The following is a 14762-nucleotide window of genomic DNA, read 5'->3' on the forward strand; positions in this document are numbered from 1 at the left end:
TGGTAGCTTCCCATCAAATACCCGACCTTGCATAAATATGGATATAATCCAATGTCTCTGAATGCTGCTATTATATATGGAAGCCATAATACAAGCCATGGTAAAAATTTGTAGCATAGTGACAAGTTTCCCCACATACTTAAATATATACACACAGAGATGCTATGTTAAGACACTTGGAAGGTTGGATACACAGACTTGTAGAAAAAAATAAAGGGGGTGTAGGAAAGAGCTCAGTATGGCAACCACATCCAACAACTCTACCCACCCACCCACCCTACTTCAAGTTCCTAAACTAGTTCCTGAGACTCAAGGAATTCAGAGCTGAAGGCAGAGAGGGGAAAGAATCTTCATTCATTTTAAATATTTGTATCCATTTGGTGTACAAGATCCCAGTTAAGGCCCAAAGAACATAACAATAAAACCAAAGCAAACTATATTTCAATTATTATTTTTTTGCAGGGAGGGGTACAGAATGGGTTATGTGGCAAAATTATAAAAATAGTAGGTTGTTTTCAAAATAAGTCCTGCTCAAACAACAAAATCTTAAGTTGGTGCCTAAAACTCACAGCTTATTTTCATTAGGTAGAGAGTTCCATGACCCTGGTGCTACCACACTGAAGATACTGCAGTGGCAGATCACAAACACATTTCCTCGGTTTTTCAGTGCTTTGGAAGGCTGCCCACTGCCCTCCACAAGAATCATAAAATAATTAAAGGGCACCACTTGTTATTAACAATGCTGTTCTAATCATGTCATTGGAATGAGCATATATAGATATGTGTATGGGTACTTAAATGTCAAATCAATGTTCCAACTTAAACATAAACAATACAGGGCTATTATTACATGTTGAAAAAGGAGTAACTATTTGCTCTTTGGGGGAATCCCTCTTTGGAAAAGTAACCAACGAAACTGGAAATTTTATTTTGGCAGAAACAAATGAGAACAAGTTTCTTAAATTTTCAAAAGTTATTGTCCTGTTTCTCTGTTCCTAGCACTTGGTTTGACTTAAGTGACGAACATTTCAAATACAACAATGTAACTTAGAAAGAGAACAGTTGTGCTGGTATTTGGCTATCCTCACCCACAACCCTGCAAGGTAGACTAGGCCAAGCATAAAAAGGAACGACTGGTCCAGAGTCACCAACTGAGCTTTATGGCTGGCCAGGGACTTGAACATCAGATCACTTTAGGTCAGAGTCCAGTACGCCAAACACAACACCACATTGGCTCTCTCAAAGGATCTAAATCTAACAAAGTGTATAATAATGTCTACCCTAGTTTCTATGCCAATAGATTAACTGCTCTGCATAATTAGGCATAGAACCCTGAATCAAAAATATCATTTTGTGAAAGCTAAAGTGATGATACTTGTAAGTAATGAAGTGCAGCCCAACTGCAGTGATCATGGTATAGATTCTGTCCACCTACAGTTTAGAACAAGAAATATGAGGAGTACAGCCGCTTTCTATAACTTTCTCTCCTCCCTATTATAATCATTTTAAGGAAATAGAAATACACTTATACTGTCTAGCTCTTGCTACCTGGTAGATTTATGTAAGTACACTTCCACTTCCTGGGTACTCAAGCTAAGTGAGTAAACAACATAAAACAGAAGAAATAGATGGCAATCAGCCTTCTGGCATCTTAAGGTGAAAAAGATAAATGCAAAATACCTGAGTAAGAAGCTGCTCACAGGTTAGATTATTGATCCATCGAGTATATCGCTCAGTTGCCTCTGCTGGCTCTCTCTCAATCTGGCAACCTATAATCTGAAAGTACAAACAGACATTACCTTTAGGAAGTATAGATAGCAGAACATTAAAACAGTTAAATAATTTCAGACATTCTCTGAAGAGAGAAGAAGGCCCTACAGCATTAACCTTCAGCATTAACCAAGCTGGTGCCAAACATATTGTTGTGCTTTCCTTTGGACAACATCAGTGAGGCAGAGAGGGGGAAACTTGTCATCTGGGCAGCCCAGGACCTCCATACACACTACTCAGGCTTGCACCGCAGAGAAGTCACCTTGGTGCTACTAATGCAGTGGTTCGTTATCCCTTTACACTCTACAATTCTGTGATTTTATGCACATGGTATCAATGTACCATGACTCTCAACATAGGAAATGCTACTACTAACAGAGTTTACGCTGCAATCTACCCCATCCATCAACTTTACAGATACAAGGAGCAGTTAACCATGCATCCTAAAGACATATCAAGTCACATACATAGTTAAAAACTACAACACCCTTTAAGTGAGTGCAGCAGTTTTGTTTAGACATTTTTATTCTGACAGCTGTGATGGCTTTTCTAATGTTATCAGATTGGACTGCCAAGGCAGCATATACACATACAGTTCCATCTGTTTGCTTATCTAGGTGGCCAGTAGGGCCCCCAAGCTAGTCTTGTCTTTCCCACTAATTATGTATCCAAAGTAAACAAAAGAGATCTTGAGCTAATTGCACTGTTACTGACATTTCACACTTGCTGTGCCCTTCTGCTTACAGACTTCGGAGATGCTATCTGAATACAAAATTAACATTAGGAGAAGTGACTTATGAATTCCGAGCTTTGGTTCTAATGATCAAAGTCTTGTTCACTCATAAAACAATCTTAACTGAAGTTAATGTAACTGTGTACATATCAAAACTTGCTCAACTTGTAACCCATGAAGTGACGCACAGCATGCCAGCCATAGGTCATCACTTGGCCTGGGGTGCAAGAACCCTCTCATATTTTGCTGTTTATCTGCAGTTCCAGCTAACTCATGAAGGTTGACAACCTTCTGGCAGGACCAATGCTTGGCTGGTCACAAGCTGTGGCATGCCTGAAATGCACTGTGGACAGTCAAATGTCATAGTATGAAGAGTCTTTTAACTGCATAATATTTGAACTGTCATGCAACACAAGTGTTTGGTTGCTGGAGAATAATATCAACTGAAGCAAGTTCAATCAACTGTCTGGTCACAACACTTATATGTATAGTGGGGGATGTAGTTTGTTAAGTACGCAAATCAAATTTCCATGCTTGAGCAGCAGCTTAAAATGATTCTATCATGACTGCTCACTAATTTTTCCATTCACAAAGACCCCAGGGGTGCATCTCTTCCTAATAATTCATAGGGAGCAAGCCTTTGTGTTACCACAAAATTGGGGGAAGCCCATCCAAAACTAATGGTAGATAGCTTGCTTTTCATTTAAGAACTGAGCATTTCATATTGATTTGACAAAGAGTGTGTGTGCGTGTGCATACGCACATGTGTGTGGATATATACATGCGCTCTTGCGCACCAGAATCTTTCATTTCATAGGATTTACAAAATAAGCTTTAAAGTACACGACAAGAACTAAGTGTGGTGGGGGTGGGACAACTGGAAGAAGTAGGTGGAAAAAGATGCGAAGTGCTGGGCAAACACAGCTCTGCCTGTTTGAAAGGAATTCCATAACAAAAAGATAAGAAAGCTTAGCTTCTGTACACAAAGCAGACTGACCCGGCCAAAGCTACACAAATATAAATTAATGAACAGCTGCCAGGAGGTGACAGATTAGTCTTAATACTGGCTTTCTTACGGCCAGGTTTCCAATTAGAGCAGAATGTTAGATGTTCCACCCCAAGTTGTGAAAAGCAGTAATGCAAAGCAACCAGGTTTTAGCTATGTTCAGACTCTTGAAACACTATATAATGAAGAGGCACCAGGTTAAAGCTGCCTCCGATATGCACAATGCTCTGGGGTAAATATACTAGCAGTCCAATCCATGAGCCAGTTGAAATAGATTAACCAGGATTTAGGAGATTCTAATCTCAATGACTTCAGCCCAAGTATTCCTGCAGATATGGCAGAATAGTTCGGAAGAAAGCAACATTTATAAAGCCTCCAGTTCAGCGTAAGCACAGGGTTTGGGTACAAAAGCAAGACTAAAGGATCACCTGGGCTTCAGAAAGCAAGATTCACTATGCCAAAACAAAGGGCCTAACTGCACTACCAAACACTACACTACAGAACCCGTTTTAACTGGTATGGTCTCCCCAAACAAATTTGTGCACTGTAATTTAGTGAGGGTGCTGAAAATTCTTTTAAACATCTCACCAGACCCATTCCATACACTTCCCAGAGTAACAGTTCCCTTGGTTACCTGTAGAGAGGGAATAGCTGTGAAAACACTTTCAACAGTACGCTCCTGAACGCACCAGGGAGTAAAGCTGATTGAGCTTAGCGAGTCTGAATAAACATGCTCATAACTTAGGTCTGCTATATCTGTTCAAAGTTTTCTTTAAATCCTGTCCAACAACATACCCCCCCCCAAAAAAAAGAAAGCCAATCTGAGCTTTCAATGGACAGCTTTCATGAGCAATTTTTTCCTAATACAAAACCCAGGTGCTCCTACAACTAAAAAGTGATTTTATTCAACTTCTCATAAGATAATGATATAGCCAATTATCTTTTTTCTGTGAATACCAAGATACAGCCATGAGAATAGCTTGCTCTTTCAATAAACAATTGACATCTTGGATCCCACTTCAAGAAACACCTCAAAAAGCAATAATTCCTTATGCTGAACTCTACTATGGCTTTGTTCCCAATATGAGAACTTGATTTGCTGTGGTTTTCAAGAGAAAGAGCTTGGTAGAGATCAATAAGTACAGTCCAAGCACATCCACTGTCAATAAAGAGATGTTTACTACTGCACTCATGTCAGTAATTTAAACTTAAGTCCCAACTCACCTGAGTGGATTTGGGATGGGCATGGGGGGTGGGGGGAGATTAAGTCCTGTTGTGCTGGTGGGACTCATTGCACTGGCTTCTGCTAGTGCAAGAACTTACTTGATTCCGGCCCAGAAGCATCCAGTTTTCATAGTTTAATATACATGCTCTTGTTCTTCTTCAGTGAGGCCTCTGCTCCATTTGATGTAAGCAACTCTTGCTTTAAGAAAGCTCTTGAAACAGTCTATAGCAACTCCACGTTTCCCAAATGTAGCCTGTAACCTGAGGTGAACATGTCCAAAAATGCCATCTCAGGTAACATCTCCCTTTCTTTTCTAAAACCACCTCTACTGTTCTATTTTAACTGTTTTTATTAATTGCTATTACAGTGGTACCTCAGGTTAAGTACTTAATTCGTTCCGGAGGTCCGTACTTAACCTGAAACTGTTCTTAACCTGAAGCACCACTTTAGCTAATGGTGCCTCCTGCTGCCGCCGTGCCGCTGGAGCATGATTTCTGTTCTCATCCTAAAGCAAAGTTCTTAACCTGAAGCACTATTTCTGGGTTAGCGGAGTCTGTAACCTGAAGTGTATGTAACCTGAAGCGTATGTAACCTGAGGTACCACTGTATTTTCTTTTAAATACAAGGCATCATGGCAGTGAGCAAAACTGAAAGGCTTAATGTGAGTTTGAGGGGCTCCGAGACAAGGGGCCCTCTACACACTATCAGGCACAAAGTCTCCCTCACCCCTCCCCTGCTTTATTTACATTCCAGACACTGTTCACAATACAAGTGCCATTTTCATTATCCCATACTGCCTTTGGACCCCACTGCATCAGGGATGGAGGAAGAGAGAAGGCAGGCATCCAAAATGTAATAATATATAACACAGGAAATGAGCAACTAGCATGAACCCCAGTGGACCCTGCCATTTGCCCAACCATGGTGGGTGCAGACAACAGGTTTGGGCACAAATGATTCCATTAATAAGAAAAGCAACCAAGCAATTGGGATGGGGAGAGAGATTCCTCACAACCTGAATGTGGCAGCATGCTCAAAACCCACAAAAGTGTGTAGTGTGTTGCTTCATGAGAGAAGTAGCATAGTTTTCCCAAACTTTGAGCAGATATGCTAAAAACCACAAAGCACCAGGGGGCAGAAAGGGCTAGCACAACCAGGGCCCCAGCGCCTATGTTGACCACTATATTGGCAGTACTACAACTTGGCCAAGTCCCTGCCTAGGATGTCCCTCCTACTCAGCTTTCTGCACATGACTAGCACTTAACTGTGTGCCACAGGTACCAGTGACCAGACACAGCTTAACTAAATGAGAATGCACAGAAAGAAAATATACACAAGGAAAAAGTATGGGGCTAGCAGAAAGTGAGGCTGAGGGGAGCAAAGATACTGTAAACAAAAACGTGAAAAAAGAACAAGTGGATCATTACTGTCGTGCATGCATATGAAATTACGGAGGAAACCGACCATCATCATTAATTTAAACAGTAACAAGGTCCTCTTCAGACCATTATTTCAAGTAATGTGCATCACAACCTATAACGGCAAAGTTGATGTGTTTTTGATGCGCCGTCTTTCATTTCTAACTGCCATTAAATAAGGACCAAAATATCAAGATCTCTGTCCTCTGGTCTCTTCTTTAAAACGTGGCTGAAATGGCTCTTTCAAATTGTTCTTTCATACACTGCTGCAGAAAAAGAAACAAAAGCCAACCCAAAGTGATTTTGATTGTTGTTCTTCCTTTACTTTCAGATATAAAGTCAACAAAAATCTAAAGGGAGTGTTTTAAATACTGCTAAATCATGAGAGTTTCTGCTTTAATGAAATATTACTCTCAAAGCAAATCTGCTGCATAAATTCACTCTGTATAAGTATGCAGAAAATCAATATTTGATTTCCTGTTAGAAGCATGAAACAAACACTGTGAGGGAGTTTAGGAAAATATATGAAGTGGCAATTAAGCAAGAGCCCTGAAGATAAGAGTGGCCTTTTAATATATCCTGTCTCTATGTTACCAGAAAGCTTATAAACTGAAGATTAAAAGCAAAATCCTATTTCCAATGTATGCCTGTTGCACCTAAAATATTCTGCAGCTGAAAGGACAGGCTATCCCACATAGATAAATCAGTGATAGAGGCACAGGGGAAACCACGTCCTTTTTAAAAAATTTAGATTGTATTAATTTTACTACATACTTGCCAATTAGCAAGGTTCACAAACTACTTAAACCATGTGTTTGTGGGGGCGGAGGCTATTGGTTGTTTTTTGTTCTATTATGTATTTTGTGTTCTCATATTTTTTTATGTTGTGAATTGCCCTGTGATCTTCAGATGAAGGGTGGCATACAAATTTAATAAATACAAATAAAAATATATTTTCTCATCCCCATTTAATTCTCCAGTCTCCCTCCCCTCCCTTCAACTCAGTCCAAACCATTTCAAACCTAGGGAGATCATGTCTCAAAGAATGACTTCTGTACATGTTGCTTGACCTGCTATGAATATATGCCCTAACGGATCAGGTTAGCAGTCAGGGAATACTCACAAGTCCAATGTTTGTTCTGGAGACCGAAGTAGCTTCTGTGGCACTGAGTTGTTTTTTCTTCAGCTAACTAAAAGCAATCCCTCCTAGATTGGATGCCTGAGTACATTAGACCCAGGTGCTCCACACTGGCCTGCTTTTGAAGACTAATCAGGAAATGGAATCAAACTACAGCTGCTAGGCCAGGCTTCCTCAAACTTGGCCCTCCATATGTTTTTGGCCTACAACTCCCGTGATCCCAGTGGTCAGGGATGATGGGAGTTGTAGTCTCAAAATATCTGGAGGGCTGAGTTTGAGGAAGCCTGTACTAGGCTGTCACCTGGGACTCAGCAATGAGGAAAATCTCTTGCTGATGTCCTGGCTTCCAGCCCACTTCCAAACACAATTCAAAATGCTGGTGCTGACTTTTAAAGCCATTCACTATTTGGGACCCGAATACCTGGAGGATAATATAGTCCTGGGTTAGGAAACCTGTGTTCCTCCAGATGTCATGGAGCATTGGCCACACTACCTGGAGGTAATATTGTCTACCAGCCCTTAGGGCATCCACAGGTTTCCCACACAAGTCTACAGCAACATGAACCTACCTGTACAACGAGGTCATATCTAGATGACCCTGTCATTTAAAGCATGATGAATGGTGAGTTGGGAGAGGGCCTTCTCAGTGGTGGCAACCTGTCTGTGGAATGCATTCCCCAGGAAGGCTTACCTTGTGTCTAATCTTGTTGCCTTTTTCACCAGGTGAATTTTAAATATAATTATTTTTCCCCAATGAATTTTAACTTGTACTGAATTGTTTTAAGGATACTGTCTATCTGTTGTACCTCTTTCATATTGTTTTACTGTTGTTCTGGATTTTATGCAACTTAAAAGCCATCCTAAAAATATAAACAACCTTCCCTGAAATTTTTACCCACTGGTTCTAAGCCTTGCCCTCTGCAGCAACAAGTCTGCCACGTGTGATTATCAAGTTGCCTCAAGAAAGATGCTATGAAATGAGAAAGCCTCCACTTGTAAACCCAGATTTCCAACACAATTTCAAATTGGCACCTAAAGACAGAATTAACTTTTTGTCAAGAATGAAAGGCTAAGTTAATTAAAAACCTAAATAAAGAGCAGATTGTTAGATGTGTTCCATAAATACTGAACTCATTTGAAAGCCTGCCCACTCTCTTTGATGTTCTAAGGGGATCCAAGACCTTTTGAAAGTCTGACCCTGAACTGTGGAGTCTTGAATTCCTTTGAAATCGTGGCCCTTGGTGCCCAAGCCATGCACATACAACAAAGCTCAAAGATGAAAAATATAACGTCCTTTCATATTTTCCCAGAACCTGCAATGCCACTTAAAGTATACCCATTTTGAATGGTCACACAGAACCAACAGGAGAGAAACAACTTTTCCCCTTCAAAGCAGGAGCGTGCATTGCACAGATGACATAACAATAGCAGTGGACCAGATGTGTTAGATGGAATGCATCTTCATAGATATGCAGCCCCTGATGCTTGAACAGCGCATTGAGCCACAGAGCTATAGCAGAACATAGACACTAGATCAGTAGTAGGGAGACAGAAGCTTCAAACAAAGGACTGAATTTCAAGGTCTTGCACAATCTTTGCTTACTTTAAGGTTAACAGCAAGTTTCTTACCAACATTTTAAACATCTTCCAACATCTTTATGTCTAGCATTGCTACAATCACTGGACTTAAAAAAAAAAAGAGCCCCAAGTTTGAAAACAGAACAAAGGGCTTATTTGTCACTCCCACTTTGTTTTTAGAAGTGTTCCTTTGCAGTTATTATTGCACAATGGAAGTATACAAACTTGCCAACAGCCAGTGCCCAAACTATACAATACCCTAATGGTATTAGTAAGTGCTGGATTGCCAAGAACATAAAGCAACACTTTTCTGGGTTAGTCCAAAAATCCTCATAACGCAACAAACTGTGTCCACTAAGCATGGCAAATACACAGGACCACAAGGTTCCAGAATAGGGATAATGGGTGAGTGGGTGTATGTTTGTTTGTTTGTTTGATTGATGGATTATGAAAACAACAGAAAATATAAACAACCTGCAAAACATTATGTTTTTGGATCATAGTATCTCTAAAGCAGGCTCCCTGAACCTTGGCCCCCCAGATGTTTTGAGACTACAATTCCCAGCATCCCTGACCACTGGTCCTGCTAGCTAAGGATCATGGAAGTTGTAGGCCAAAAACATCTGGAGGGCCGAGGTTGAGGAAGCCTGCTCTAAAATGTTATCATAGATTTGCATTTCAATAACTATTTACCAGGAATCATCTAATTGCTTTTACTACTGCTATTCAAAAAGAAACAGTTATTTTTTTCTTAGTTTCCTTGACACTTCTTGAGTTTGTACTTCCTGAGGGCCAGATTCAACTACTGTAATGAGTTCTGCCAGCAGAAGTCCATTAAAGGGTTTCCACTTGTGCAATGGGTTTTTCTTCCCCAAGCCACCCCACAATTGGCTTGAGGGGGTCAGGTGAGCCCCCAGAACAGCACACGGGGGGGGGGGGGGGAGAGGAGAGGGGAAATGGCTCCATCTGGCAGCAGAAATGTTTGCGCTGATGGAACAATTGTCATAGCACTATGATGAATTCCTTCCCCAGAGTTTTAATTTCCCCCCAACAGAGAATATGGATTCACGGACTCTTGCATTTTCTTATTTCAATAAGAAATAAACTCCTTCTCTCACGAAAAAACATTCTCTTGTTGCCTACCCTCTCGTACTTTAACCAGATCTGTCAACTTGATCATACAGTGGTACCTCGCTTTAAGATCATTCCGGTTTAAGAACAATTTGGTTTACAAACTCCACAAAACCGGAAATAGTATCCCGGTTTGAGAACTTTACTTCAGTCTAAGAATGAAATCCGAATGGTGGAAGGGCACCGGCAGCGGGAGGCCTCATTAGAGAAAGAGCATCTCAGTTTAAGAACGGTTTTGGTTTAAGAACAGACTTCCGGAACAGATTAAGTTTGGAAGCCGAGGTACCATTGTATATGCCATATCCCAGATTTCACTCTCCAGGAATCTATAGAGGGATGGTATCTTTCCACTTCTGGCTGTCGTTAGCAAATGAGTGGTCATTTTTGTATCTTCGTATTTTTTTAAACCTGCCTTTGAACCTGGCAACAGTCCCCTAAGGCAGCAGACAATAAGTGAATATGCACATATACATAGGATTCTTTTTTAAAGGTAGTGGCAACTTATGGGGGCTGGAGGAAGGGGATGATGGAAAAAGACCAGAGCCCAGGTCCTAATCAAGAGATTGCTGCTGCCAGGGCTGCTTCAGCTGCTGCTCTTCAAACATCTCTTGGTGTCCTCCACCCCAAGGCCTTCCTGGTCCAGGAATGGCAATACCTGTTGAACCAGTGATTGTTGGTAAAAGGTACTTCTAGCCAATGAGGCTAGCTGAGCCTCCAGTGACAGTGCTGGATCCAGAAGCACCCCCAAACTGAACTATGGGGTGCGGAGATCATCTCGCATTTCAGGCCGAGGGAGCCGGTGTTTGTCCACAGACAGCTTTCTGGGTTATGTGGCCAGCATGACATTGTGACGAGTGCCAGAGCGCATGACGAGTGCCAGAGCACAACAGGACATTGTGACGAGTGCCAGAGCGCATGGAAGCGCTGTTTACTTTCCTGCTGCAATGGTACCTATTTATCGACTTGCACTGGTATGCTTTCGAACTGCTAGGTTGGCAAAAGCTAGGATAGAGCAACGGGAGCTCACCCTATCTTGGGGATTCGAACTGCCAACCTTCTGCTCGGCAAGAGGCCCAGTGGAATAGACCACAGCGCCACCTGCGTCCCTGCCAACCCCATCCAGAGTAGGCAACTGATCAATTTCTTTGAAACGAAATGCATGTATTAGGAGAACCCACACATATGTATTATGAATTTTCATGTAGACTATTATTTCAAAATGTGGAGAACTGAAATTAAAACCAGAAAAATAAGAAACTGAGACAAACTCCTTTTCTCTACTTGAAGGCGATTTATACTGGCTTGAGGCAAAGAGACAGTCACAAGCCTGTAATAAACATAATTCATCTCTGCATTCAAATAAGCTGCCCAAATCTGTATAAAATATCACTCAAGGAATACTTCAGTATACATAAATACTGCTTGCAGCAAACCTTGGTATATAAACCCACAAGTTCAGTTACTGAATTCTACTGAATTCTACTGATGCTAAGGAACATTTCCCCCCCTTTTATAACTTAACACATCGCACGTGTAGAACACAAAATGTTGCCATTCAAAGGAAGTCGAGAGGAACCTGAAACAACAAATTTTCAAAGGAACAGCATAAAGTAATATGTTAAAGGCATTCCACAGTAAGTTGGAATGGAACAAGCTGTATTAGATTATGATGGAATGCAAATTAAATGAGTTTCAGAAGTGCTGCCGCAGGTAAAAACAAAAGGAAAATTAGAAGGAAGTTCTAAAATTTCACCAACAAGCTGCCCTCTCTCATTTTCCTTTGAAGAAAAGTCATGTTTTCATGTGTTCATGATTATAGTTAATGACTGCTGTAGAGATGGGGCTGAGCCAAAGCCATGTATCTGAACAGCTCCAACACTCCAGGAGAGACCTGGCTTTGAAACGATTTCCTACGCCTCAGGTCTATGTTGAGAACATGGCAAACTTAACACTGCTGCTACCACTGAGGATATTACCTCGAAGGTTTTTAATGGATGAGAAGCCTTGCTTTCATAAATGGTTTAAAATATAATCACATGTGGTTCTAATAAGAGGACATCCTACCTCCATTTTATGTAGAATAAACTTAAATAAATTCATAATCTGTTTATTGCACCTGTAATTTTTAATCAAATATATATTTAAAAAAAAAAAAAAAACACTCAGTGTATGAAGTTAGGTCATAGCCTTTTGCAAAAAGGCATGGCAAAAAAAAAGTACTGGTACATCTATGTGTGCTTTCACATCTACCTTCTGAAACACTGAAATCCCCAAAGTAAAGTACAGTACTCAGCTTCTGCAGTGCCAAAACAATAGGGATTAAACTACTTCTGTTCACCGTGATTCATCCAGTTACCAAGATGAAGTCTTTATTGCCAAAATTTTTGCACAGGTCAATTGCTGCTCCTTGAGAGGATCCATATGAACATGTTCACATACATCCTGCTTGGATTTTACAAATGCATTCCATTAACCACAAATTTAATTTGCACTAATCATAGCTCTTGGGACGCAGGTGGCGCTGTGGGTTAAAGCCTCAGAGCCTAGGACTTGCCGATCGAAAGGTCGGCGGTTCGAATCCCTGCGGCGGGGTGCGCTCCCACTGCTCGGTCCCAGCGCCTGCCAACCTAGCAGTTCAAAAGCACCTCCGGGTGCAAGTAGATAAATAGGGACCGCTTACTGGCGGGAAGGTAAACGGCGTTCCGTGTGCGGCTCTGGCTCGCCAGAGCAGCGATGTCACGCTGGCCATGTGACCCGGAAGTGTCTCCGGACAGCGCTGGCCCCTGGCCTCTTAAGTGAGAAGGGCGCACAACCCTAGAGTCTGTCAAGACTGGCCCGTATGGGCAGGGGTACCTTTACCTTTACCTTAATCATAGCTCGGAACCCAAACCATGGCTGAGCTCCAAATGCACAATAAGCTAACTATGGTAGACTTAAATTTATCAACAGTCGTTTGCTATCTGCTCAGAACTCCCAATTCTGCTCAACAATCCCAGTTCTATGGTGCAGAGGCTACAGGAGGCATGGCAACTGCAATCATTAATTAATTACAGAAAACAGTAGTTATCGCAAACACAGTAATATCCCCTCTCAGTATTTAAGACTATACGTTCTCTCTCTGAAATTCTCAGCCTGCCCTCTCCCTAGTCACCTTTTTCCTGTGGCTATGGCTTAACATTCTTCTACCTCTTTTCTTTCGCCAAGGACAAAACTTGCTTGAGCCAACATCTTTGGAATAAAAAGCCCTTCCTGATATATTCAAACTTCATGGTAATAAATGGGGCAGATTTCATCATGTCCCCCATCTGCAGATCAATGCTACTGCAAGTTGAATGCTTACTTTGTCCACAATCATTTTCTGATTACTTTTTTGTCTCACAACTACAGGAGAAACTTTGGGTCAAATGGAGGATGCATGTCTCCCTACCAAACTTGCAGGGGGCAGATTAGTCATTATATGGAGGCAAAAACAAGCAAACAGCTAACTAGGAATCAGGTCAATTCAAAGGCTTATGAAACTTTCACTTATGCAGATTAAATGGAATCCTCAGGCCCCTGGCACGATTCCAGTGCAGTTCTTAGTGGTGAAAAGTCCTAGAAGCTGATGAAACAAGAAACCCAACCCATAAATAACCACTACAAAGGGGAAACTATTTGGCTAGAAAGCTGGGGCTAGGATTTTGTTTTTTTGTACTGCTTTAGCAGAAACTTGCCAACAGTAAACATACATATGGGTTCCATAAAAGATATCACATCTCATGCAATGCCCATGGCTAGTTGCCCGATACATGAGGAAGAGAAAATGATCTTTTTAACATTTAGTAACTACAGCCCCAGTTTTATGCATGAGAATATAATACAGAATCTATTCAGCTGTATACTATGAATCTAGGACTATAGCGCTGTAGAAACAGAACCATTGTTAGATGTGGTTATTGGCATGTGGAGGCCATACTGGATATAAATTTAATTACAAAGTTGTATCAGAAGGGATGGTTTTCATTTGTGACGTTTCATTAAAATTTAGAACAGTCCTCAACTACAACTAGCTTTGAAAATCTATTGTGGTTTTTCAGAAACACCAAATTAAAAAAAATAAAATCTACAGGCCCAGCTTAATGAAAAACAAACACACTGCTAAATTCAAGCATGGTTCAATGGATTTATGTGGAAACACCCAATTAATGAAAGCTGCCATAAGCACTGCACTTTCAGCATCAATAAACTACCCTTTTTCCAATACAGAGATTTTTGTGTGCCCATTTCCTTCACACTACTTGGGATTCTTACATTTTTTCCAGTACTGCTCCAGTCATTCTTACATTTTTTCCAGTACTGCTCTTTCAGCCAAGTGTGTGTCTATTAAATGATCTTTCCAGGGGCTTAGGTGCCAAGGGAGACACTAAAATAATTGCATCAGTATCATGGCAGTTTTTCACACCAAGACCATCTTGCAGGTTCAGTATCTCAGAATCCTAATACAGACATCCATTCCAGGTGTTCTATTGTCAAGAGTTTTAAAAGGGTACACATTCTACTTTATATACAGTTTGTTTGTGCATCACTCCCAGAACATCTGTTTGTTATACTGAAAGCATTACAGTTGGCAGTTCTATCCCTCAAACTTCATGAATGCTTGAAATTAAACAGATTTTAAGAGATTGTTTTTCTGAACTAAAGCTACAGAACATTATTCTGAAGATTTAAATTGCAACTAGCAGACTTTTCCAGTCATTATTTAAAATAAAATGCAATGCACATCA

General features: G+C 40.9%; 1 protein-coding gene across 1 annotated transcript in view; it reads right to left on the reverse strand.

Annotated features, from left to right (window-relative positions):
- B3GNTL1 (UDP-GlcNAc:betaGal beta-1,3-N-acetylglucosaminyltransferase like 1) overlaps positions 1 to 14762 on the reverse strand; it is a 167617-nt gene that overhangs the window by 127560 nt on the left and 25295 nt on the right. Inside the window, exon 7 of the mRNA XM_083725914.1 lies at positions 1681 to 1776. Within this exon, the coding sequence (XP_083582040.1) occupies positions 1681 to 1776 (96 nt within the window). The remainder of the gene's footprint in view (positions 1 to 1680; positions 1777 to 14762) is intronic.

The sequence above is a fragment of the Podarcis gaigeae genome, assembly GCF_964106915.1.
Source record: "Podarcis gaigeae genome assembly, chromosome: 2".
Lineage (NCBI taxonomy): Eukaryota > Metazoa > Chordata > Lepidosauria > Squamata > Lacertidae > Podarcis > Podarcis gaigeae.